Below are 25,641 nucleotides of genomic sequence, written 5' to 3' on the forward strand. Positions count from 1 at the left end.
GTAGAAAGCCTGAGATCTGTGCACCTCGGTTAAAGGTTTGGAGACTCCCACTGTGCACCAGGGGAGGGAAAGCCCCGCTGGAGCAGCCGGTGGAGGAGGACAGAGTCCAGTGGCAGGCCCACCTCCAGGCTCGCCCCTCCCCAGCCAGCCTCTGCTCAGCTCCAGGCTCCTTCCACGCCAGGGCTCTGTAGCCATTGTTGGAGCCTCCTGGGATGTCTTTTTTACACCAGCCCTTCCCTCAGCCTCCCAGGCTTCCTGAAACATCCCTTCACTGGGAGGCTCTGCCTGACTTGGCGGTGGGTCTGGTCTCCCGCAAGGGCAGCCACCATGTCAGTTGATTTGTCGCACGCCCCACCCCACTGCCAGTTTCGTGCTCCCCACTGCGGTGGCACCAAGTGAATGTCAATAGAGGAAACAGTTCCTGTTGTTTCTTTTTGTTCCTGGAAAGTTCACTAAATGAGCAGTTTCTTCTACAAGTTACAGCTTCTCGGGTCAGCTTGCCTCTAAGGCACCTGACTCCAGGATGTTGCGAGGTAGTGACACATCCTGGTGATGGTGGGGACGGTATGATGGCGTGTCTCTGTGAGATAAGAGCATGAGCAGGTCCCACACAGCCTCGCTGCAGGGCCAGGGTGTGGACAGAGCACGGGCCATGGCCTGGAGAAGGGGCCAAGTGTCAGCCACGCCCAACCCGGGCCTCAGGGTCCTTTCTTAGTCACAGTGACCACGGGAAAAGAAAAGGGGCATCTGAGACAGACAGATGGCAGATGAGACCCCCCTGCCAAAACCCACAGCCCCGGCCCCTCCCATCCCGTGCCGGCTCACACAGCCTGCGTCGGGAGCACCCTGCCTTTCCCTCTGCAGTCATTAGGGCCCGCAGCCCCGGCCTCTCCCATCCCGTGCCGGCTTGCACAGCCTGCGTCGGGAGCACCCTGCCTTTCCCTCTGCAGTCATGAGGGTTGCATTCCCTCCCGACCTGCACACCTGATAGGGCATTTCGGCGTGAGAGCCTTTGATTTTGCGTGTGGCTTTCCTTTGAACTCCTTCCAAGTACCCCACATCTCATTTGTAAAATGGAGCCCGGTGCTGGACATAGCCCAGACACATTAACTATAACAGAGAATGATGTCACTTTCCTAAATGTTACGTTTCTATTTTATGTTTCTTGGTATCATGATTCCTTTTTAACAAGATCATTACTTGCCTGGTATACTTATCTATGAAAACATAATATACATTATTTAACATACAACAGGTACAATTTAAATTTCCAGTCTTCTTGACCTAAAATTAAAGCTCTACCTAACATATTTCTGTTTTCTTAATTCTAGTAGGTTTTGTTCAGATAGCAGAATCACAAATCTATTGAACATCTGCATTTAAGAATTAGAAAATGGGCCGGGCGTGGTGGCTCACGCCTGTAATCCCAACACTTTGGGAGGCCGAGGCAGGCAGATCACAAGGTCAGGAGATCGAGACCATACTGGCTAACACAGTGAAACCCCATCTCTACTAAAAATACAAAAAATTAGCTGGGCGTGGTGGCGGGCACCTGTAGTCCCAGCTACTCGGGAGGCTGAGGCAGGAGAATGGTGTGAACCTGGGAGGCGGAGCTTACAGTGAGCCAAGATCATGCCATTGCACTCCAGCTTGTGCGACAGAGTGAGACTCTGCCTCAAAAAAAAAAAAAAAAAAGTAGTAGAAAATGTTTCATACCTTAAAGAACCTTAGGAAATACTTAAATAGATTAGTATTCCAAAGTTATTACACATAATTTACTTCAGTTCTCACTAAAGGCTTGGTGCTAGAATATGGCATTTGTGTCTGTGTGCATGCTTTTGATAATCTCTTCTGTAATTGTCCTGATATGCGCAGTCAAAAGCAAGCATACTATCTAGATTCCGTGATTGGTTTGGGTCCTCCTTGTCAATACCACTACCTCCTCATTTCATGTGAGGAAAAAAAAAGAAGAAAGATCTTGAGAGTTGCATTCAGCTCATCTAGGTTTTTTTCTTTTCTTTTCTTTTCTTTTCTCTTTTTTTAAGGCAGGGTCTCACTCTGTCACCCAGGCTGGAGTACAGTGATGCTGTACTCCATAGCTCACTGCAGCCTCAAACCCCTGGGCTTAAAGGATCCTTCTACCTCAGCTTCCCAAGTAGCTGGGTCTACAGATGTGTGCCACCACATGCGGCTAACTTTTAAAATTTTTGTAGAGATGGAGATCTGTCTCACTGTGTTGCCCAGGCTGGTCTCAAACTCCTGGCCTCAAGTGATCCTCCTGCCTCAGCCTCCCAAAGCACTGGGATTACAGGCGTGAGCCACCACACCCAGCCAGCTCATCTAAGTTCAATATAGAACAGCTGTGTCTTGTAAGAAAAAACATTTTGAACATATTTGGCTCAACTTAACTGAAAATGTAAATATAAGGTTGCTGTTTATTTCTATGGTTTATCATTATCGTCAGCTTAAGTGTGAGTTAAACAGTGCTGTCCATAACCCATGGTGCCTGCTCTGGCACACAGCGGGACCTGGAGGCTGGGCGGGCAGGGCAGTGTGCCATTCCTTCTCTTGCTGCATAACCAGCCATGGGTCCTGCTCTATCCTCACCCTGGCCCTGCAGCAAGGCTGTGCAGCACCTGCTCATGCTCTTATCTCACAGAGAGATGCCATCAAACTGTCCCCATCATCGCCAGGATGTGTCACTACCTCACACCATCCTGGAGCCAGGAGCCACCGCCAGCTCAGTGGCTTCCGTCAGCATGGTCCATCACTCCTCATGATGCTGTCATCTACGCTAGGCTCATCCAGACGGTTCTGCTCCGTGGCGTGTGCTGGGGCTGGAGTGTTCACAGGGGCTGCTGAGCAGGTCCCCACGCTGCCTCTGTGATGCCTTGAGCTCCTCCAGGTTGTCTGAGTTTCTACAGCCACGGCCACATCCAAGAGGGGAGAGGCAGGACCCCCAGTCCTCCTAAGAGTTTGGCTTGGAACTGGTGCAGAGTGACTTCTGCCCTTTGTGTTGGTCAGAGCAGGGCACAAGGACAGCCCAGCTTCAGAGGAAGGAGAAATAGAGTCCACCTCTTCCCATGAGGCCAGAATACATCATACAGGCAGGAAAGGCATTTAGAATCCTTTCTGGAGACTTCTATAGCCAGCAGGTTCCCAGCTTAGTGTCTGGGGGGTCTGATTCCCTTTCTGCTGAAAGAGTGAGAAACACTCTCTCCGGCTCCCAGGGATCTCTGTTTCCCTCCCAGGGTGTCCCTGTTTGTCTCCCGCTGGAAAAGGAAGAAGGAAAAGAACTGTCCTTATTTCTTCTTTCTTCTGCCTACATCAAAGCAGGTTTAAAAAATTAGAAATTAAGAATTTATCAGTAAGAATGTAGTAATGTTGATTTAGGAAAACAAAATGGCTTATAACTGCAAGCCATCCTTATGTAAATGTTAAAGCTGATGGAGCTAGACCAGAAGGGGTCCAGGGGTCTTTGTCTCGGAGAGGCCCAGATCACAGCTCTCCAAGGTCCATGCGAGAGGAATAGTAAACTGAAGCCACACGGCTGCAGTGTATGCAAAGGGAGCCTGCAGGGTGAGTTTCGTAAATTAAAGCACCTCTCGGTGTAGACACACACAGACTGACTTCTGCCTGGTCACAGCTTCCAAGCCTCAGGGTAGGTGCAGGCTGAGGGACACCAGGTGCGAGCATTTTCTGTTTCTTGTCATGGCACCAGTGTGGTTCCTGTCACCCACGGCACTGAGCTCTGCCCTGGTAACGTCCCTCCCTCCCTCTTAGGCTTTGGCCACCTGCATTGTTGTGCTACTGGGTCTCCCTGCTAAAGGTTCTGCTTCCTGGTTCCTGCAAGAGCAGATCTCAGTTTTTCTGTTGTGTTGTTTTGTTTTGTTTTGTTTTTTGTTTTGAAACAGGGTCTCTGTTGCCCAGGCTGGAATGCAGTGGCGCCATCTCAGCTCACTGCAACCTCCATCTTCCAGGTTCAAGTGATCCTCCCACCTCAGCCTCCCACATATGTGGGATTACAGGCATGTGCCACCATGCCCGGCTAATTTTTATATATTTAGTAGAGGTGCAGCTTTGCCATGTTGGCCGGGCCCGTCTTGAACTCCTGACCTCAGGTGATCCACCTGCTTCAGCCTCCCAAAGTGCTGGGATTACAGGCATGAGCCACTGTGCCCGGCCAGATTTCGGCTTTTCTAAGCTGGCCTTCCAGCCTCTCCATGCATCTTGCCCACCCCACTCCACAGCACAGACCTTTGTTCCAGCCAAACGAGTTCTTCTCCCTCTCCACACTGCCATATAAAAAAAAAAATCTGTGAAAATCCTCCTTCAGTACCCAATTCAAGCACCACCTCTCAGTGCATTCTGATGTTTGGGAACATAGAAATGTTAAGACCCATTCTTCAAAAATATTTCACATCTGTGGATGTTAAGGTCACACTATTTCATTTGTTTCAAACAAAGTGAATGAAATTTCAGAGTTGAATTTTTTAATCTTCTCAAACTTATTTTTGGCTTAGAGCGGTCTCTAATCAAATGGTTTTCATCTGATGGGCAGGGATCTTTCAGACCCTCTCACTGCATGCAGGATACCCCTCGTGGACTGCTCTAGACCAATCCCAGGTGCACGAGGCTTGGGGCAGGGGAGGCTTCTTTGTTTCTGTAGGAGCCCTTTGCAGGGAGGACATTTTCCTGTTTCCTAACATGTCCCTGTTCCCTCTCTTTGTGCCCGGTTTATTCAGCAGACGTGTTTTCAGCATCAAACAGATGCCAGGCTTGCTCCTAGCCCTGGGAACATAGTCACGAGAAGTCCTTGGCCCTGTCTTTGCAGTGGCCCCATCTGGAGGGAGACAGGCTGGCACAGAGGGTAGGGTGCGTGTCCTGGGGCTCCCCTAGAAGCAGGCGCAGTGGACAGAGATGTCTCAGAGGAAGGGAGCTGGGTCTGTCGCAGATGGGTGCTTCAGAAAGATCGTACCTGAGGCAGCACGGAGGATGCGTGTGGGTGTCAGTGGGGAACTGGGCAGGTAGAATAAGAGGAGTTCAGGAATCACTTCTACCCTTTGCAGGAACTGTGCTAAATATTGCGGGCTTTAAAATTAAGTAAGACATTGGCTTATGTTGAAATACAGCAAAAACGTAAGATGGATTAATGAACGAGTAAAAGATGGATGAACAGATGTGCGTGTGATCAAGCAGATGGAGCACATTGCTCGTGGTCGAATCTGGTGGTTGAAATGGGTGTTCACTGTAGAATTCTTTCCGTTTTCCTAGATGCTTGAAATTTTCCAAAATAAAATATTGAGAAAAAAATTCGTGCAAGACCAAGTTCTCTGCCCTCGAGGCATTTACAGCTGCAGGCCTTGAGGAGTTTGTTTGGTTCCTGAAGGGCTGCTTGCTCACCACGAGCAGTGTTTGCACAAATAGACGCGCTTCTTGTTGCCTGGCTCCGTGGCTCCTCCTAGAGCATTGTTTTCTTATTCAGGTTAGTTCAGTGTCTAATTCTAATGGGAAAATTGTTTTTTCTAGGTTTATTTATGAAACAGAGCATCATAATGGCATAGCAGAGTTACTGGAAATATTGGGAAGGTAAGCCTCTGTTATGGGTAGCAAACGGCTGTAGATGGAATTTATACCAGAGTGATCCATTTCATTGAGTCCAGCTGCCCGCTTTAAAGCAAGGCAGTTTAAACCATTCTCTAAAAGAATTCAAATACAATTTCACTGAAAGCAGGAGTTGGTGAGCTCTTCAATTAGAGCACGCCAAATGACAAATCTCTCCCATTTTTATGGTTCTGTACGTAGATTCTACTTCGTATACCTCAGTATCATTACTATGGAAACACAATTGCAGTTATTTCCTCAAGAGCAATGTTAAAAATAGTTAACCTAAGAAGGTTTATATTAGAAGCTTGAAAGAAGAATAGATTGTACATTTGGGGTATCATGTAAATGCTAATATTTTTAATTACTTTGGTTTTTTATATGTATATTTATGAAATAATTAACATTTCAAAACTTTCATCATCTTTATCCAAGTAAAGTTTTTAGTTGCCTTTTTTTTTTTTTTTTTTTTTCTTTTCGAGACTCTTGCTCTGGCACCCAGGCTCAAGTACAGTGGCGCGATCTCGGCTCACTGCAATCTCTGCTTCCCTGGTTCAAACGATTCTGCTGCCTCAGCCTCCTAAGTAGCTGGGACTACAGGTGCCCGCCACCATGCCTGGCTAATTTTTGTATTTTTAGTGGAGATGGGGTTTCACCATGTTGCCCAGGCTGGTCTCGAACTGCTGGCCTCAGGTGATCTGCCCGCCTCACCTCCCAAAGTGCTGAGATTACAGGCATGAGCCACCACGCCCGGCCACTTTTATTTAATTGATAACCCGTAGATTTTATATTAGACCTTCTAACCCACTGTTTCCCAGAGTTCCTCAGGGTCCCATGGCTAGTAAGTGTGGAAGTGCTTTTTCCTGCACCTTTTTAGGGATGTAGTGTAGATGGGCAGTTCCGGGTTCTCAGGAGCCTGTGGTGGAGAAGCCTGGCACTCTGGGTGGATCTAGTGATGCTCTGCAGCTCCTGAGCACAAGACTGTCTTCTCACGGTGGATCAGGTCCTGCCCAGTAGTTCTGAGAAGAGCTATTCTTGCCACTTTAGATGTAATTTGAAAAAATGTCCTCGCTGACAATTCTTTTAGTTTAGACAGACTTGGGCGGGGTTTCTCCCTCAGTGCAGTGCAGTGAGTGGTGAAGAGGATGCCTCTTACTAGATGTGTGACCATGGGCAGGTACTTCTGTAAGATAGGCGCATCCTCGCATTTCCCTCCTAGGTTGTCGCAGGGACCGGAGCGCTGTATGACGTGTGTTCCACAGCCCGCCATGCCGTGTGCATAGGGCCCCCATGTGCATAGGGCCACCAGGCAGCTCCCGCCGAGAGGCTGATTAGTTTTATCCTTCTTCCAGATGAGGCTGAGCCTGCGGGTGACCCTGTGAGTGAGCACACCCTCCTTGATGGGCCGCTCCAGGCTCGCCCTTCCCGCATTGTCCGCTGTGCCGAGCAGAGTCAGTAATGGAAGACCAAGTTAGAGACAGCTCTGTCTACTTCTGCAGCTCAGTGGCAGTCACTCCCATTTGCCTAATTACAAAACCAAGACAATAAACTAGTTGTTTGAGACAAAAACTTTGCTTTGGAGGCTCTAGGTAGGACCCCTTTTCTTGCACAAGGGAACAGCTTTCTGTTTTTTTGTTTGTTTTTTGTTTTTGTTTTTGAGATGGAGTCTCGCTCTGTCACCGAGGCTGGAGTGCAGTGGCCCGATCTCAGCTCACTGCAAACTCCACCTCCCAGGTTCAAGCAATTCTCTGCCTCAGCCTCCTGAATAGCTGGGATTATAGGAGCCCGCCACCACGCCTGGCTATTTTTTTGTATTTTTAGCAGAGATGGGCTTTCACCATCTTGGCCAGGCTGGTCTTGAATTCCTGACCTCAGGTGATCCACCCACCTCAGCCTCCCAAAATGCTGGGATTACAGGTGTGAGCCACCGCCTGGCCCTAACTGATTTTTAACCAGCTCTCATCCAGCATCCACTGGGTCTCTGTTACCAACATTAGAATAACGTACCTGAATTACTCCAGGCAGCAAGAATTCCTACCAGATGGATAAGGCTGAGGGAAGGTGTTGGGTGGGGGGCGGGGGGGTCCCACGTGAACTGTCCCGTCTTCCTGGCCTGTTTAGGGGGGAAGATTTTGCCACCAGGAGCTCCTGCTGTTGAGCCAGCTTCCTGCTGTTCTGGGTAACACCTGTAAACCCAGAATTTTTAAATTATGTAGTTACAAAGATAAAAATAACTATACTTCCTGGTAGGCATTTAGTATTTTTAAACTTTTTGCTGGTATCCTCTTTTTTCTGATACACACACACATACACACACACATATGTATATATATAGGAAGAATCCTCGGATTTCCCTCTTAGGCTGTTGCAGGGACCGGAGCACTATATGAAGTGTTCCACAGACCCCTATATAGGATCTCGCTATACTACCCAGGCTAGAGAACAGTGGCTCTTCACAGGTGTGATTATAGCACACTACAGCCTCGAACTCCGGGTTCAGATGATCCTCCCGCCTCAGCCTCCCAAGTTAGCTGGGGCACAGGTGCATGGCAACATGCTTGGCTACGTATATTTTGCCTGCTGGGTTTTGATGGTGAAAACAAAAATTGAAAGACGGCAAGATATTTGTTTAAAACCTGGAATTCGTAAATGTTCAAACCTAATAAATGTTCTTTTTACAGTATAATTAATGGATTTGCCTTACCACTAAAAGAAGAGCACAAGATTTTCTTATTGAAGGTGTTACTACCTTTGCACAAAGTGAAATCTCTGAGTGTCTACCATCCCCAGGTAAGGAGCAGCGGGGCTCTAGGAACACAGCTGTTGGCATTTGATCAGGATTGAACACGAGATAGTGAATCCAGCCTTAACTGAGAGTGCTTTCTTCTTTATAGGCCTTTACTAACTTTGGTAACAAACTTCTGGTGATAATCGAAAGAATAAGGGGGTAAAGAGAGATTCCTTTTAAGAAATTCAGAAAAATCTCTGTAATACAGAATTTTTCCGTTTTAAGCATTGAGAAAGGAGTAACTCTCTGAAAGGAGTCTAGGAAGACTTCTGAGAGGAGTTTTCTGTAGTGTAATCTAAAATTCAGTACCTTAAAGAGAAAAGCCTATATAGGTCCATGGCCAATGAATGGCCTATGAAAACGTTTTTTAAAAAAATAAAGCTGCCTATAATCCCAGCACTTTGGGAGGCTGAGGCGGACAGATCACCTGAGGTTGGGAGTTCAAGACCAGCCTGACCAACATGGAGAAAACCGTCTCTACTTAAAATACAAAACTAGCTGGGCATGGTGGCACGTGCCTGTAATCCCAGCTCCTCGGGAGGCTGAGGCAGGAGAATCGCTCGAACCCGGGAGGCGGAGGTTGCAGTGAGCCGAGATCGCGCCATTGCACTCCAGCCTGGGCAACAAGAGTGAAACTCCATCTCAAAAATAAATAAATAAATGAATAAATAAAGCTGTGAATTTTTTAAACTGTAGTAATCTAAGTACAGCTGTACTGAAAAATTGGTCAATAAGTGGTTAATGGACTGCATTTACCTGGATTTGGTTTTCTCTCACTCTTTGGCTGCAGTGGGCGTCTTTGTTCACTTTCGGCTGTCACAGGGCCAGGCACTGAGCAGTCACGCCCCAGCACAGGCGCAGGGGTGCACAAGGCTCCTCTCTGCCAGGCCCCACTTTCAGAGCTTATGGTAGGGGCTAAATGACAAAAAGTATATTCTTTAATTGATTCTTCCTAGAGCATATTTATTTTCTCTGACTGCTCTTAACTGGTAATATCTTTGCATCCAGCCAGATTATCATATTGTTGTACAAAAGAAATTAATAGTTCAGAGATTTAAGATGGAACCAGATTTTAATTTGTTGTTCCCCACTGTTAGATGACTTGTTGATTGTAGTCTGCACAAGGACCCCAAGAAAATCCCATCATACTGGATTGACTTAGCGGTAGTTAGACTAAAAAGACTGTTTCCTGATTTATTTTTCTTATTTTTATTTTTCAGCTTTCTGATCTATCACCAATTAATGGGCATAAATGTTAATTCCCGTTAATCACACAAGGGCTTTGTCTATACCGTGGGTCCTTGTCTTGCTGTGGGAAGGTGTTTAACGATGATTCTAGAAGAAGCACAGCAGCATTTTTATGTTGAAATGTTAATGCTCTTTCTCCTTTTACTTTTTAGCTGGCATACTGTGTAGTGCAGTTTTTAGAAAAGGACAGCACCCTCACGGAACCAGTAAGTACTGATGCTAGCGCGTCTTGTAAGATGTGTGCATTTCACTAAATGTAAATATTACAACATCTGCTTCACCAAATTGCCATTCATTCAGACTTTTTCATCTTAAATTGCAATACTAATAAACAGGCTCATTTCATTCATGGGTTATAGGTTTTCAAAGTATAGTCATTTTAATTGCAGATTCCTTTATTATAGTGATTATTTTATGTAATGAGATTGCCACTTTGTCCCTCATTGCACTTTACTGTTTGAACGTAAAGCACTTGAGCGGTTACTGTAGCCACTAAATTTTAGTGTGCAATTCAGTAGTTTCACATCTGCTTGGTTTGACAACATATTGAACTGATTATGATCAGAGGAATTATAGTTAGGGTTTGAAATTATTGTTGTACTAAAGAGGCTTTACTGCCTTGAAAATACTTCCCAAGTTACACTGTAACTATTTTGTGATCATTGAATCACAAGTGAACGTTAGATTACTGCTGTTCTGTGCGTGGATTTGTAATTTTTTTTCAGCCTCCATAATTATGTCAGAGGATTTATAATTTTCTTAACATTTTATGTTTATTAAAATAGGCTATCATAGCCAGGGTTAACAAAGCCAGACATGTCAGGTGCCAGTTTAAGCATTTAAATACATTTTTTGAAACAACTTTATTGAGATATAATTCACATACCACACAATTCACCCATTTAAAGAGTACAATTCAAAAATTTTTGATATGTTAACATTTTGAATGTTTTTAAATTGTGGTAAAATACATATAACATAAAATTTGTCATTTTAACCGCGTTAAATGTACAGTTCACCAGCGTTAATGACATTCATAGTGTTGCGCAACCATCACCACTATTTCCAAAGCTTTGTCATCATCCCAAACAGAAATTCTACCCATTAAACAATAACTCTCCGTTCTCCCTCCCTCCGGCCCCTGCTGACCTGTAATCTACTTTATCTCTGAATTTGACTATTCTAGGTACCTTATATAAGGAGAATCATAAAACGCTTGTCCTTTCACACCTGGCGTATTTCACTCAGCGTAATGTCTTCCAGGGCTCATCCTTGGGTTGCATATCAGAACTTCATTCCTCATCATGGTTGAATGCTGTTCTATCGTATGGATAGAACACATTGGGTTTATTCATTGTTTTTTCAGTGTACACCTGGGTTGTTCCCACCTTTTAGCTATTGTGAATAATGCTGCTATTTGGATACTGGTGTACAAGTATTTGCTATAATCCCCATTTTCAGTTCCTTTGGATATATATCCAGGAGGGGAATTGCTGAATCATATGGTAATTGTATGTTTAGCTGCGGGACAGACCCCCATACTGTTTTCCACAGTGACTGCCCCGTTTTACATTCCCTGCAGCAGTGCACAAAGGCTCCCATCTCCCCACATTCTCACCAGTGCTGCTGCTGCTGCTGCTGCTGCTGTTGCTTTCTTTTTATTTATTTTATTTTATCTTATTTTTTTGAGAGAAAGTCTCACTCTGTCACCCAGGCTGGAGTGCAATGGTGCAATCTTGGCTCACCGCAACCTCTGCCTCCTGGGTTCAAGCGATTCTCCTATCTCAGCCTCCCAAGTAGCTGGGATTACAGGTGCCTGCCACCATGCCCGGCTAATTTTTGCATTTTTATTAGAGACAGAGTTTCACCATGTTGGCCAGGCTGGTCTCCAACTCCTGACCTCAAGTGATCCACCCGCCTCAGCCTCCCAAAGTGCTAGGATAACAGGCGTAAGCCACCACACCCGACCTGTTGTTTTAATTATAGCCATCCTAGTGGTGTGAAAGAGTATCTTGTTGTGGTTTTGATTCACAGTTCCCTAATGACTGATGATGTTGAGCATCTTTTCAGCGCTTGTTGACCAAAATCTGTATATCTTCTTGTCCGGGCGCGGTGGCTCACGCCTGTAGTCCCAACACTTTGGGAGGCTGAGGCGGGTGAATCACTTGAGCCCAAGAGTTGGAGACCAGCCTGGGCAATATGGCAAAATCCCATCTCTACAAAAAATACAAAAATTAGCCAGGCATGATGGCGTGTGCCTGGGCAACACAGTGAAACCCTGTCTCCAAAAAAAAAAAAAAAAAAGTGTATATCTTCTTTGCAGAAATGTCCATTTAAATCCATTGCCCATTTTTTACATTGGAGTTTTTTTTTAATTATTTGAGTATCAAAGTAAGGAATGTTAGGAACCAATTCAAATGTTTGAATGCTCTTTTAAAAGTCACTGTTAGACTAGAAAAAGTAGATCTTGTCACTCCTGGGCCCTTTCTCTCTTTCACAGTTCTTTTGTGACGTTGTAATTTTTATAGTGAAATTGCATGAGAAATTCTTAACATTGAATTTCTGAGTTAAACTGGCTTTTGGGCTCTGCTTTCTTGTAAGTTTTTAAATTCTATGTGTAGATTCCCTCCATTTCACCCACAAAATTCAAGAAGAGCTCTTGTCCTATGACTGCAGAGGTAGCAGGTGCTACAGAGCCACGAGCTGGGCCCGCCCTGTCCTGCCGGGCCCTCGTGGAAGGACGCATCCCTGCACACTCTCCCTCCAGCCCCTAGATGCCTCCGCCTGAGATTTTGGGGACCTCCCAAGGAAATGTACCAAATCTCATCACACTTCAGCATCAAGCATAGTCAAGGCTTAGGGTGAGGAGGTGTTATTTTTATCCTTCTTAACTGACTGAAGACATGTTTAGGTAGGAAAAAGAAAAATGAACAGTGTTAATAAAACTCATTGGGGACTTTTTTTTTTAAACTGTATTTTCTCCAGTGGTTACATGCCCTAACTCTTCTGCCTATATCTGAGGTATTCTCCAAACTGAAGGGTGAGAGGTTGTATTTTTTTTTTTTTTGAGACAGGATCTCGCTCTGTCACCCAGGTCCCACAATAGCCCGTCTGCAAGCTGAGGAGCAGGGAAGCCAGGCCCGTTCCAAAGCTGAGGAACTTGGATTCCGATGTTCGAGGGCAGGAAGCATCCGGCACGGGAGAAAGATGCAGGCTGGGAGGCTAGGCCAGTCTAGTCTTTTCACGTTCTTCTGCCTGCTTTATATTCTGGCCTCTCTGGCAGCTTAGGTGGTGCCCACCCCCATTAAGGGTGGGTCTGCCTTTCCTAGCCCACTGACTCAAATGTTAATCTCCTTTTGCAACACCCTCACAGGCGCACCCAGTGCATTCTTCAATCCAAACAAGTTGACACTGAGTATTAACTATCACAGAGGTTTTACTGGAGAAAGTGATATGTAAAAAAAAAAAAAAATTTCTCTCTCCCCTCCTCTCCCACCTTTTCCTATTCAAAAATAAAAGACAGCTGGGCACAGTGGCTCATGCCCCTAATCCCAGCACTTTGGGAGGCCAAGGCAGGAGGAGCCCTTGAAGCCAGGAGTTTGAGACCAGCCTGGGAAACATAGTGAGACCTCCTCTCTACCAAAAAAAAAAAATTTAATTAGCTGGGCATGGTGACATGTACCTGTGGTCCCAGCTACTCGAGAGGCCGAGGTGGAAGAGTTGTTTGAGCCCAGGGGGTCAAGGCTGCAGTGAGCTATGAACGCACCAACTTCACTCCATCCTGAGTGACAGAGTAAGACCCTGTCTCAAATAAATAAGTAAATACAAATGGAAGGGAAAAAAAGCTATGGAAGGAGAGATTTTTGAATGTATTTTTCTTTCATGAATTTTCTTTGTGCGTATTTCTCATATCCTGTAGTGGCCGAACAATTCACCAAATGCCACATTGCGTTTACCACAGACAGAGGCTGCTCCCACCTAAGCCGCTGTCCCGGCATCTCTATTCCGCCATCCACTGTCTGTCAGCCTGACCCTAACCTTCTCCACCGAGGGCTCGGTGAATGAGCCTCACCCTATTCTCTCTTCCACCGAAAAGTAACACAAAAGCAGAGAATGTTTGTAAAAGTTTTAAATTCCCACTAATATAGTAAATAAAGTGAATATCACTTTGCAAGAGTGAGAGCTGTTAATTGCAGTCACGTCTAAAAGAGGGCAAGAGACCCCGTGCCGGCTTCAGTTGGGTCCTTCCGGCGTAAATGTTACATGCAGGACTCTGACTTGGCACCAGCACAAAGGAGGTGCAAACCCCACCAACCTAGGCCCCGATGTTCCCACCCGGGGACACTTCATTGCTTAGTTTCCTGCTGCACAGATAATGTAATAGTACCATCCTGGCTTTAGAAAGCAGATTCAATTTCCTACATGTTAAGAACATTCAGACCCTCATGTCAGTAAATTCCCTCTTTTGAAATGCCTATTTATGAAAACACAAAGGCCATTTTGTCTTATTTCAGCATTGAAAGCTTGTTAATGAGATGATCAAAGTATAGGCTTTTGTGCAGGTGTACATCTCTTGGTAGCACTAAGGACACCTGGTGTCCACGTCCATCTCCCAGGCCTGCACCAAAGGGACCCCTGAAGCCATCAAATGTCCAGGCTCAGGAATGTTTAAAGTAAGATCCACTTAGAAGACTGAGATATGAAGGACATGTGTTGCCCCATTTGTAGCCTGTAATTAGTATTTTTCATTTGCTGATTGTGTACAGTGCTCAAAAGCTTTCTGGGCACATGAAACACTTTCTCTGTTGGAAGAATAACAAAAGCTCATCAGAGATTTTACAGAAGTAAAACTGTGTTCCGTTTTCACCCACCTGCCTCTTCAGTCTCATCACGTTTTACTACATGGCATAGTAGCGGCTCTCCTTTCTCCTTGGTCTACCAGGACAGGAAGGGGGCTCTCCAAGACTCAAGGCTGGGGCCACTGGCTCGCCTGCCCTCTGCAGGGAGCGGGCAGTCCTTGGGCTTCCAAAGGAAAACTCGGGGCCTTGTGCTGCACCCAGCAGCACACAGCCATTGTTGCCTCGGATTCACATTCCCTGATTAGACACCCTCCTCCCCAGAGCACGCCACACTGACGCGGCAAAATAGCTGGTACCGATCACAGCTCATTCCAAACAATGTGAACAGGAAGGCCCGTGTGTGAATCCGATCCCAGAAATGATACCTTTTCCAGAGAAATGGAATAGCTAAATCGGTTGTGTTGTATAGTTCACAAATTAACATATTTCTCCTAATAAAATTCCATTTGACAAATGAAGAGAAATAGATGTAGGAAGTGATTTCCATCTGCTGTGTCCTTAATAGTGATTCCAATACACGCAAAGTGTGGTAGGAACACAATAAATACTTATTCAATAGTTTTGAGCTAGGAGAACCATTAAATGATGCATTTTTAGAAATAATTCCTTTTAAAGACACTTGTATGGTAGATTTTTATGTCAGACTTGAAAACTAGCAGCACTTCCTTTTTTATTTTTATTTGGCTCTTTTGGGGTTTTTGTTTGTTTGTTAGATTCTTGGAGTACAGTGGCGCAGTCATGGCTCACTGCAGCCTCAACCTCCTGGGCTCAAGCAATCCTCCCACCTTAGCCTCTCGAGTAGCTAGGACCACAGGTGCCCATCACCACACCAGGCTAATTTTTAAATTTTGTGTAGAGACAGGACCTCACCACGGTGCCCAGGTCGGTCTCCAACTCCTGGGCTCAAGCATTCCTCCCACCTCGACCTCCCAAAGTCCTGAGATTACATGCGTGAGCCGCCACGCCCGGCCTTACTTCCTTTGTTTCATAAATTTTGGAGTTTTATAAAGTGCAATATCATAAAAGATTACCTGGGAGCCCAAATGCCAAAGCATCAAAACAAGATTTTTCTAAATGGATGTTAAATGTCCACCTTTTTAAAAAATCACCGTAATGATTAAAAGGCTGGCCTGCTAAGCCATGAGTTGGTGCGATCTACTGAGCTGGAAATGACTCGTGAGTGAAAACGACCAGGCGGTCCCAGGGGCCAGCATTTGCAGCAATTGCACAGCACAAGAGTCGGGTAGAAGCCCCGCAATGTTGCTGTGACTAGGCCAAACAGCTGCTCTAACGCACCAGATTGCACTTGTACAATTCAGTGTGTAAGCGCATATATGCACTTCATATGCAAATGCCTGTTTTGGATTGTTGTACTCTTTTAGAACTAAGATGGCTAAACTCTAAAAATATTATGAAATCTGCATGAATTCAAATTCAGTATTTTGTACTGGTATGATTGTGGTAAGACATTTGGAAACTACAGGAACATATAAAGAAAGGTTGCCCAGTGGAAATCCTTTCTAGCTGTCTGACTTGGCCAAGGAACATAAAACATCCACTATCCACAAACTGGGAAACCACTGCAGTCCGACGGGCTGTGCCTGGCAGAGAGCTGGTGGCACAGACCCTCTGGGTGGTGACAATCCTGGCTACAGCTGCCACTGCAGCCTGCTCACCGCAGGCCCAGCACTGCTCAGGCTGTTGTATCTGACGCCCACAGGTGTGCGCACAGAGAGCACAGTACGCCCTGCCCGGGAGGTCCCATCGCAGTACCTGTGGATGTGAGTTAATAAGGTCAGCTTAATTCACATCACTCCTTTTGATATATTTTAACACAGTTGAAAACACTGTCTATGCATACAGAAGTATGTGTGTTTGTGTATAAACACATATGGATGGTTGATAAATTTGAGAAAGAAATGGGTTGTGTACACGTGGCCCACAGTTTCAGTACTGGCTGCTTCCACACTAAAATGTACACATGAATTGATAATGCTCTGTGTTTTCTCCGTTGATCTTATTCTTTCTAAATTATTGTCCTAACTTCTTATTTTTTTTTCTTTTTTTAAAAAAAGGAATGGACTCTTACTGAAATGGTGTTTGATCAGAGAAAGTGGGTTATATAAACTAAAATTGTGTAATTTCTGAAGTATATAAAATTAAGCCAGGCAGGTGGTAGGTGCCTGTGGTCCCAGCTACTCAGAGGCTGAAAGAGGAGGATCACTTGAGCCAAGGAGTTCAAGTCCAGCCTGGACAACATAATGTGACCCATCTCTAAATAAATTGATTGATCAGATAGTTAGATAACCAGACAGACAGACCTACTTCTCAAATACAGAAAATCACGTATGATGACTGAGTCACTGTTCCCTCTGTAAGGAAGATGGCACCATCTCCGTGTGTTGCCTTGCAGTGGGGCCACCGCAGTGAAAACACAGACTTCTTACCATGCAGGTGTTGGGGCCTCGTGGGCATCAGTCACTCCACGTGTCATTTCTTTTGTAGGTGGTGATGGCACTTCTCAAATACTGGCCAAAGACTCACAGTCCAAAAGAAGTAATGTTCTTAAACGAATTAGAAGAGATTTTAGATGTCATTGAACCATCAGAATTTGTGAAGATCATGGAACCCCTCTTCCGGCAGTTGGCCAAATGTGTCTCCAGCCCACACTTCCAGGTATGTGGGGCTTGGGGGACCTGATTAAATTCTTCCAGTGTTCATTTGGGAAAGGAAAAGTTCCATGCGTAGCTGGCCATGCTTTGCCTCTCATGCAATTTAAAGGTAAAATCCAAGTTTTTACTTGAATTATACTTCAAATACGATGCTGTAACTTGAATTCTATAGAATACCCTTGAGCATCTTGTCCCCTCTGCCGCGATACTTATTCTCACTAAGAGCAGTCATCTGGCTTCTCTGTAAAGCTGTCTTTGTCTTCATGTTCAGTGTGCTTCCAAGTTCATAAAAACCCTCCTTTCCACACCTGAGCATCAATATTGATAGACAACGGGTGGCCAAAGCCTCGGCTCTGAGATGCTGTTGCTGCCGAGGCCCTTCGTTCCTGACACTGTGTAAATCTGTCTCCCTTTACCCTTTCAAAAAGGCTGATAGCTCTGACTTTTGTCACTGCCAAATTCCTGTGCGAGAGGACGACCTTGGTCAGAGCTACTTTCTACTTTCTTTTCCCAATTTCCTTAACCCTTCAAGCCAGCCTCGGCTCATCACCTCTTTCGAAGGCCACCCCCACCCACCTCCCCAGCCTGCCTGCCTCTGTTGGACGTGCTAGCTACCTGTCCTCTTGCATCATCCCACCTTCCCAGCCTGCCTGCCCCTGTTGGACGTGCTAGCCACCTGTCCTTTTGCATCATTGAGCGGATTTTATTGTGCACTCATGAACAAGGTGAAAATAGGCACAAAATAAGCAAGACCTCCCGGTGCCCAGGGAGCAGGCCACACAGTGGAAGAGAGTAACCATGTCACACCACCACCTTACAGCCAAACGTGAAGGGCCAGGTGGCGTGTGCAGCAGGCTCTCGGAAACACATGGGCAGTTACCTTAGCACAAGTCTAAGTGGTTAGAAGAAGTCCACAAGAATGAGGGGTCCTCCAAACTGAGCCTTTCAAGATGGTTTTGGAAAGAGATCATTGAAACCAACAAAACTAAGACAAGAAGGCAAGTGATAGAAGAGTAAGAAGCTCTGGAGCACGGGCAGCCATAGTAAAGTGAGGCCAGGCTGAGTCGGGTTAAAGGAAGGAACTGCCGTGGTGTAGTCTCTTCCATACAAATATTCAGGTTATTTTCATTTTATAAATTCCAATGAGTTTTCACATTAGGAACTAAGAAAGGAAAATTATGTTTTGGGTTTGTTTGTTTTTTTTTCATCAGTCCTGGCCAACAGAGAAAATAATGTTTCTCAAGGCTTTCAGTGTGAGCACTTTGCACAAAGGAGCATGGTTTCCTAGAAACTGTAGAGACCAGCGCCACAGAGCCCTGGCTGAAGTACAGGGCGTTCGTATGCCAAGGAGAGACTGGCAGTCGTGGGAAGTGTCCCAAAAACTTGAACCCCTTCCCCAGATGCAAAATTAGCTATCGCTGTGGGTAACGTTAGACCTTCAAGAGAAGACAGGGACAAGCGGACTCACAATGTGCTGTTTTGCATAAAAGCATGTGACAGGGCAAGGAGGAAGGGAAGTCCAGGTGGGGAAAGCAGAGCCAAGGTGGCCGCGCAGCTGCCAGTGGCTTGGGTGCCACTCCACATGTCACAGAAGCCTTCACGTCCCTGCCAGGAACAGAGCATGAAGGCTGCCAGGGCAGCCTGCCATGCCTCTGATGAGGGAGTTCAGTGCCAGGACCCACTCAGGCCTTCAGCTGCAGGCCCAGTCCCCCAACTCACCCTCGTCTGTGTCCCCCTCGCACGCTTGCGCCCATCTTGGCTTCTGCTTCTTAGAGGACCTGATCAGCACAGAGTACATTCCAGAATCTTTTCCAGACACATATACATAAGGCCAACTCATTCTTAATTTTTTTTTTTTCCTTTGAGATGGAGTCTCACTCTGTCCCCGAGGCTGGAGTGCAGTGGTGCGATCTCAGCTCATTGCAACCTCTGCCTTCCAGGTTCAAGTGATTCTCCTGCCTCAGCCTCCCGAGTAGATGGGATTACAGGTGCGTGCCACCACACCCAGCTAATTTTTGTATTTTTAGTAGAGACGGGGTTTCACAATATTGGCCAGGCCGATCTTCAACTCCCAGCCTCATGATCCGCCCACCTCGGCCTCCCAAAGTGCTGAGATTACAGGCATAAGCCACCGCGCCAGCTCATTCTTAACTTTTAGATGTTTTTTTCACACCCAAAAAAAGTACTGGTTTTAAAAACTGGAAAAATTTAAAGTTTAAACCATCAAGCATCTTAAGCTTCTGTTTTCTAAATCAGGCTTAAAATATTACCCCCAAATATATTGGTGGGTGGTGGGTGGGTGGATGGATGGATGGATGGTTTTGTTTTTTGTTTGTTTTCTTTTTAGACAAAGTTTTGTGCTTGTTGCCCAAGCTAGAGTGCAATCTCAGCTCACTGCAACCTCTGCCTCCCAGGTTGAAGTGATTCTCCTGTCTCAGCCTCCCAAGTAGCTGGGACTACAGGCACCTGCCACCACACCTGGCTGATTTTTGTATTTTTAGTAGAGACGGGATTTCACCATGTTGGCCAGGCTGGCCTTGAACTCCTGACCTCAAGTGATCCACCTGCCTCGGCCTCCCAAAGTGCTGGGATTACAGGCGTGAGCCACCATGCCCGGCCTAGATGGTTGCTTTTTAAAGTACAAGGTATTGAACTCTTAAGTAAGAACTAGCCTAGGAGCTGTGATGCGATTGTGCCTTGTTTTGAATCCACGCCGCACTCTCATGCATGCCCTCCCCTCCCGCATTACCTAACTCACTCCTTTTCTGCAAAGTTCATCCCAGCTCACTGCCTCTGAGGAATCAGCCCTGATTCCTGAGCCTGGCACAGGCTCACCTGCCATTCTCTCAGCATCCCACCCATACACACCGCACCACAACCTCAGGATCTCTAAGCTGGAGGCTTCTGGCAGGAGAAGCGTCAGCCCCATGCTGCTCAGAGCCTCCAAGTGCTGCTGTGAGTTGTGTGCAGATGAAGGGTGTTGACACTAGTTATACAGGTGAAGCTCCTCTTCCCAGAGGCATACATGCTGTGATGGGGACAGACCAAGTGTCCTGGTGACTGCCTCGAACTCCCAGATAGTTCTGTGGAACGTGCACTTGTGTGCTGGTTTACTACGGAGAGAAAAAGCAAATAGGGTAGGGTATGAACAGTTGTTGAATCTGGGTGGAGGGAGGTGGGCACTCATTATGTTAGTCTTGCAGCTTTGTCTGTTTTTGAAAGTTTTAGTAATAAAAATGGGGGGCTGAGTGCAGTGGCTCACGCCTGTAGTCCCAGCACTTTGGGAGGCCAAGGCGGGCGGATCACCTGAGGTCAGAAGCTCGAGAGCAGCCTGGCCAACATGGTGAAACCCCGTCTCTACTAAAAATACAAAAATTAGCCAGGTGCGATGGCACATGCCTATAGTCCCAGCCACTCAGGAGGCTCAGGTAGGAGAATCGCTTGAACCCAGGAGGCAGAGGTTGTAGTGAGTCGAGATGGCACCACTGCACTCCAGCCTGGGCAACAGAGTGAAACTCCATCTCTTTTTAAAAAACAAAAATGGATGGGCTAGGCGTGGTAGCTCACGCCTGTAATCCCAGCACTTTGGAAGACCAAGGCAGGTGGATCACCTGAGCTCAGGAGTTCGAGACCAACCTGACCAACATGGCAAAACCCTGTCTCCACTAAAAATACAAAAAAACCGGGTGTGGTGGCGTGCGCCTGTAATCCCAGCCCCTCAGGAGGCTGAGGCAGGAGAATCGCTTGAACCCGGGAGGCAGAGGTTGCAGTCAGCCAAGATCACGCCATTGCACTGCAGCCTGGGCAACAAGAGCAAAAATCCATCTCAAAAAAAAAAAGAAAAGAAAAATGGGGGAACCACCCTCTAGTGGCTTCCCGTGAGTAAGCGCCAGTGCACTCAGGCCCTGTTCCCCTGCCCTCCTACTGTTCATGCCCCCACTGCCCTCTGCAGTGGTCCTCAGCCAGCCCCATGCTGACAACTCAGGACCTCTCCTCCCTCTGGTCCTTGCTCAGATGTCACCTCCTCCCCATTGAAGCCACCCCACCCCACACGCACCGCCACTGCCTGTTCTCCTGCCCTGCTGCCCTTTGTATGTGACTTATCGTTTCTAGTAAATTATTAATCATCCATCACCTGTCTCCTCCCCACTAGAATGTAAGCTCCGTGGAGTCAAGGATTTCTGCCTTGCTTTGTTCAGTGCTGAACGCTCAGCAGAACACAGCACACCCTCTTGACCTGACAGATGGGGGAGGCGGGTGGATAGGTGGAATGGCCTCCTTTGAGTTGTCTCCTCAGCATCTAGCCAGCATCTAGCATAAATGTTTACGGAATAAGTAGAGAAATAGGTGACAATGTTCTTGATGACTTGATGTACAAGAAGTTGTCTGCCTCTTTGTTGAAGGCTCTTCAGGGTTACAGGTTACAGTCTAGAATATTTTGAATTTGTAGAAATAATCATAATTTTCTGGTCCAAGGTAGTTCATTACCCGACTCACAGGTTTAACAGCAAGGACAGCCACCTGATGTCTCAGGCACAACCTCCAGCAAGCCATCCACTTGTGTCTTTCAGGTGGCAGAGCGAGCTCTCTATTACTGGAATAATGAATACATCATGAGTTTAATCAGTGACAACGCAGCGAAGATTCTGCCCATCATGTTTCCTTCCTTGTACCGCAACTCAAAGACCCATTGGAACAAGTAAGAAAGAACTGGCTGCCATCTTTTTCAGTCATTTTAAAATATGGCACGTTTTACTGCTACTTCAGTAAGAATAAATATCAGAATTTTAAATATCAATTAAAAAACAAGAATGTCAGTTGCTTTGTGGACTCATAAATTAAGTAGCAGCGTGGGTTGTTTCTGTGGCCGTTGAATTTACCACCTTATACCTTCATTCCTGCCAGTATAGAGGCACATTGGTTTGCAGCCACCTCCCAGTAGCAGCAGTTTCTAGGCCTCTTCCTGAGCGTCCTGCAGAGAAGCTGAAGGTCTCTGCAGAGCCCAGTGGGGCTCAGCCCCAGCAGGGGCACAGTGGCCACTGCATTCTCGGGGTGTCTATTGAGCTCTGCTGACATGCACCCTGGATGAGCCCCTGTGTGAGACCCAAGAACCACCCCACAGTGGTCACTACCTGGAGAAGAAGAGGGAAGCCAGGTGATCTGAACACAGCCCCATAGTCCCAGCAGCCAAAAACATTTCCTCCTACTCCGCTCCTTCATCTTTTGACTTAAAGAGGATGAATAAATCTGTTTACTGAGCAATAGTCTTCTGAGACTTTAAAAGGAAACTGTTGATATGGGTGCCACATTATTTATTTATTTTTCTTTTTTTAAATTTGTATTTTATTTGTTTATTTTTAGACAGGGTCTTGCTATGTCCCCCCGGCTGGAGTGTAGTGTCACAATCATGGCTCACTTCAGCCTCGACCTCCTGGGCTCAAGCAAACCTCCTGCCTCAGGGTCCTGAGTAGCTGGGACTACAGGCACCCACCGCCACGCCTGGCTAATTTTTGTATTTTTTGTAGAGATGGGGTTTTGCCATGTTGCCCAGGCTGGTCTCGAACTCCTGGGCTCAAGTAATCCACCTGCCTCAGCCTCCCAAAGTGCTGGGACGACGTGAGCCACTGCGCCCAGGCCATATTATTTATTAGTATGGTATCATCTAATATTCCTGCTATTTAAAGAAATACGACTATCTGAGTTTTTCTTTCCCCACCTTCTTTCATCTCTTTCCATTGTATATTGTAATTATAACTCAGAACTTAAAGAAGAGCAGGTTATGCTATCCAGCCCTCCTCCCTTAGTTTACGGGTGAGGAAGGTGAGACTTGGAGGGCATTCGCAGCCCAGTCTGCGGTCCCAAAGCTGGTGAGCGGCACTCTGGCCCGGTGCGGTCTCCTAACTCGCAGTGTCTATTGGGCACCCCTCTGGCTGTGCTGCACAGTCACCCTGCTGCCGGCGGACCAGCCCTCTCCCATGCACCCTCTCTCCTTGTCCGCTCGAGGCTGCAGGTGGCACTGCCTCCTTCCCAGAATTCTGCAGGGCAGCAGCCAGACAGGTGTTAGCCCTGGAGCTCTGAGCCAGACCCCCGAGCGAGGGTCCAGCCAGTCCACTTGCGTCAAGTCCTCTGAGGGTTGCCGCCCAGAAATTCAACAGAGAAGGGCAGGCAGATCAGAGTGAGGATGACTTTGGTTCACATTCCTGCCTTCCCCCTGACCAGCTGTCCGAACCCGGGGAAGTTAGCTCTCACCAGGTCTTTCTTAGCCACGGTTTCTCTTTGGAAAAACTGAGAAAGTAAAGTGCTTTGCCTTGCAACAGTCTTCACTTGGTTGTGAGGATTAAGAGAAAGTTAATATGCGTAAAGTACCTGGCTTATGATAGGCACCAAGTAAGCATTCGCTGTCACTTAGTGGCTGTAGGGCCAGCAGCCATGCTGATAGCAGTGGAGGCAGCAGCCAAGACCCTCATGGCAATAGCGTGGTGATTGTAGTTGTTAATACAGCACATCCACCCTCAACAACCTGTTCTTTGTAGCATTGATTTATTTTATTTATTTATTTATTTTTGAGACGGAGTCTTGCTCTGTCACCCAGACTGGAGTGCAGTGGCGCCATCCCGGCTCACTGCAGCCTCCACCTGCCAGGTTCAAGTGATTCTCCCACCTCAGCCTCCCAAGTAGCTGGGACTACAGACATGAGCCACCACTCCTGGCTAATTTTTGCATTTGTAGTAGAGATGGGGTTTCACCATGTTGGCCAGGCTGGTCTTGAACTCCTGACCTCAAGTGACCCACCCGCCTCAGCCTCCCACGGTGCCGGGACTACAGGTGTGAGCCACCGCGCCTGGCTTGCAAGTGTTTTCTAAGTACAACTTGGGTTTTATTACAAAGTGGATTAAGAAGGAGTTATGATTTGAGGGTTACGTTTTTTGGGATTTGTTTGTTTTTAGCTACTGGCACCTGTTGCTCACAGTCCTGCGGGTCGAGCAGGTCCTGCTGCGCAGGCTTTCGCTGGTGTCTGCTGGGGGATCGGGGCTCTTACAGGGCTGCAGTCCCATGGCAGCTGGGTCTAGAGTCACCCAGAGGCTCAGCTGGGACAATTTGGCCTCTTTCCCTCTCCATGCGTGTCAGAGCCTGAGAGCTAAGCATTGATTAAGCTGTTTTATGCTCATTTTATTTTCTCTTTCAAAGCTCTGTGTTGCCATTATTAAAATTAATTTTTCTGTCCTCAGGGAATAAGATGAAAAGAAACTGACATTTATAGGAAATAAAGTATTGCCATTATTGTCCTCTTTATAATTTTGTCTTAACTATATTTGTTCAAGTTTCAATGTTTTTAATTCAGTTTCTGAGCAAGGTCGTTTTTGGCTACTGTCAGCTGGAGACAGTGAGTGGAGTGGCCTCCGTGGCTGTGTGAGAGCCACTGTGAAGAAAGTCTCGGGATGTGTGGCTGTCAGAAAACAAGTAACGCGGAATGAGCAGGCCTTGCATTTTAGACCTTAGGGATCCTGTGCGACGTGGGACTGTTGGAATATGGAGCAGCCTGAGTGTGGAGAGGTGAGGGCTCAGCAGGAATGCGTGCTCCCAGGCTCACCGTGCGGTTTTCTTTATAGGACAATACATGGCTTGATATACAACGCCCTGAAGCTCTTCATGGAGATGAACCAAAAGCTATTTGATGACTGTACACAACAGTTCAAAGCAGAGAAACTAAAGTGAGTTGTTCCTTTCACAAGTTACTGTTTCCAGGATTTTTTTCTTAATCCTAAGTAAACCTCTTCCACTGTTTTGTCCTAAAACGGTATTCTTCACTCGAAAGCAAAACCAAGCCTTTCATACTTGGAAAGCAAATTAAAACTGTGTTATAATAACGTATTTTGAAAGAACAGGTGTTTAAAGTTAGCTGTTCTCCCCCCTTGTATTGCCAGATTAATCATCTTTGCAAAAAGTGCTTATGTAAGCAAGAATTTAACATTCAGAATTTTTTCTTTTCTTGGGCTATAATGGGCTTAAAGGCTATAATGTGTAGTCCATTCTCATGTTTATAAGGCAGGGATTTGAATTATATCCTATAAGGTTTATCCCAGAGAGCAAGAATCTTCATTTCAATGTAGCTTTATTCTGATTTAATGAACTCAGTGATGTGGGTGTTCTCTGGAATCTAGTCTGTCCTTTGCAAAATCAGGGTCCTGCCCTCGTGCCTTTGAGCCCACATGTGTCCAGGGATGATCTAAGTGACAAAGTACTTCGTCCCTAGGCTGTGCAAGTAATAATGTGATTAAATAGTTGTTGGAGGTCACTTCTTCCAAGTTGAGTATGGACTATTGGCAGATTTTATTTTTTGCTTGTCACTTAAAACTGGCTAAGGTAGATAAGCTTTGCACGAATGTAATTCAAAATACACTGTATACATATGTGTGTATGTATGTGTGTGTGTGTGTGTGTATATATATGAAACAACTGCCATTTAGTC

The 25,641-nt window shown here is 46.3% G+C and overlaps 1 protein-coding gene across 32 annotated transcripts in view; it reads left to right on the forward strand.

The window, feature by feature from the left end:
* The window catches only part of PPP2R5C (protein phosphatase 2 regulatory subunit B'gamma), a 166,724-nt gene that overhangs the window by 123,752 nt on the left and 17,331 nt on the right, over positions 1–25,641 (forward strand). For all 32 annotated transcript variants that reach the window (XR_010150824.1, XR_010150823.1, XR_010150825.1 and 29 more), the window contains 6 exon segments: positions 5,530–5,589; positions 8,286–8,394; positions 9,793–9,846; positions 17,005–17,175; positions 21,743–21,870; positions 24,782–24,883. Coding sequence is in view for 29 of the 32 variants with exons in the window: in XM_016925775.4 (XP_016781264.1) it covers positions 5,530–5,589; positions 8,286–8,394; positions 9,793–9,846; positions 17,005–17,175; positions 21,743–21,870; positions 24,782–24,883 (624 nt within the window). In the remaining 3 variants the exon portion in view is untranslated.

Source organism: Pan troglodytes, chromosome 15 (genome assembly GCF_028858775.2).
Source record: "Pan troglodytes isolate AG18354 chromosome 15, NHGRI_mPanTro3-v2.0_pri, whole genome shotgun sequence".
Classification (NCBI taxonomy): Eukaryota; Metazoa; Chordata; class Mammalia; order Primates; family Hominidae; genus Pan; species Pan troglodytes.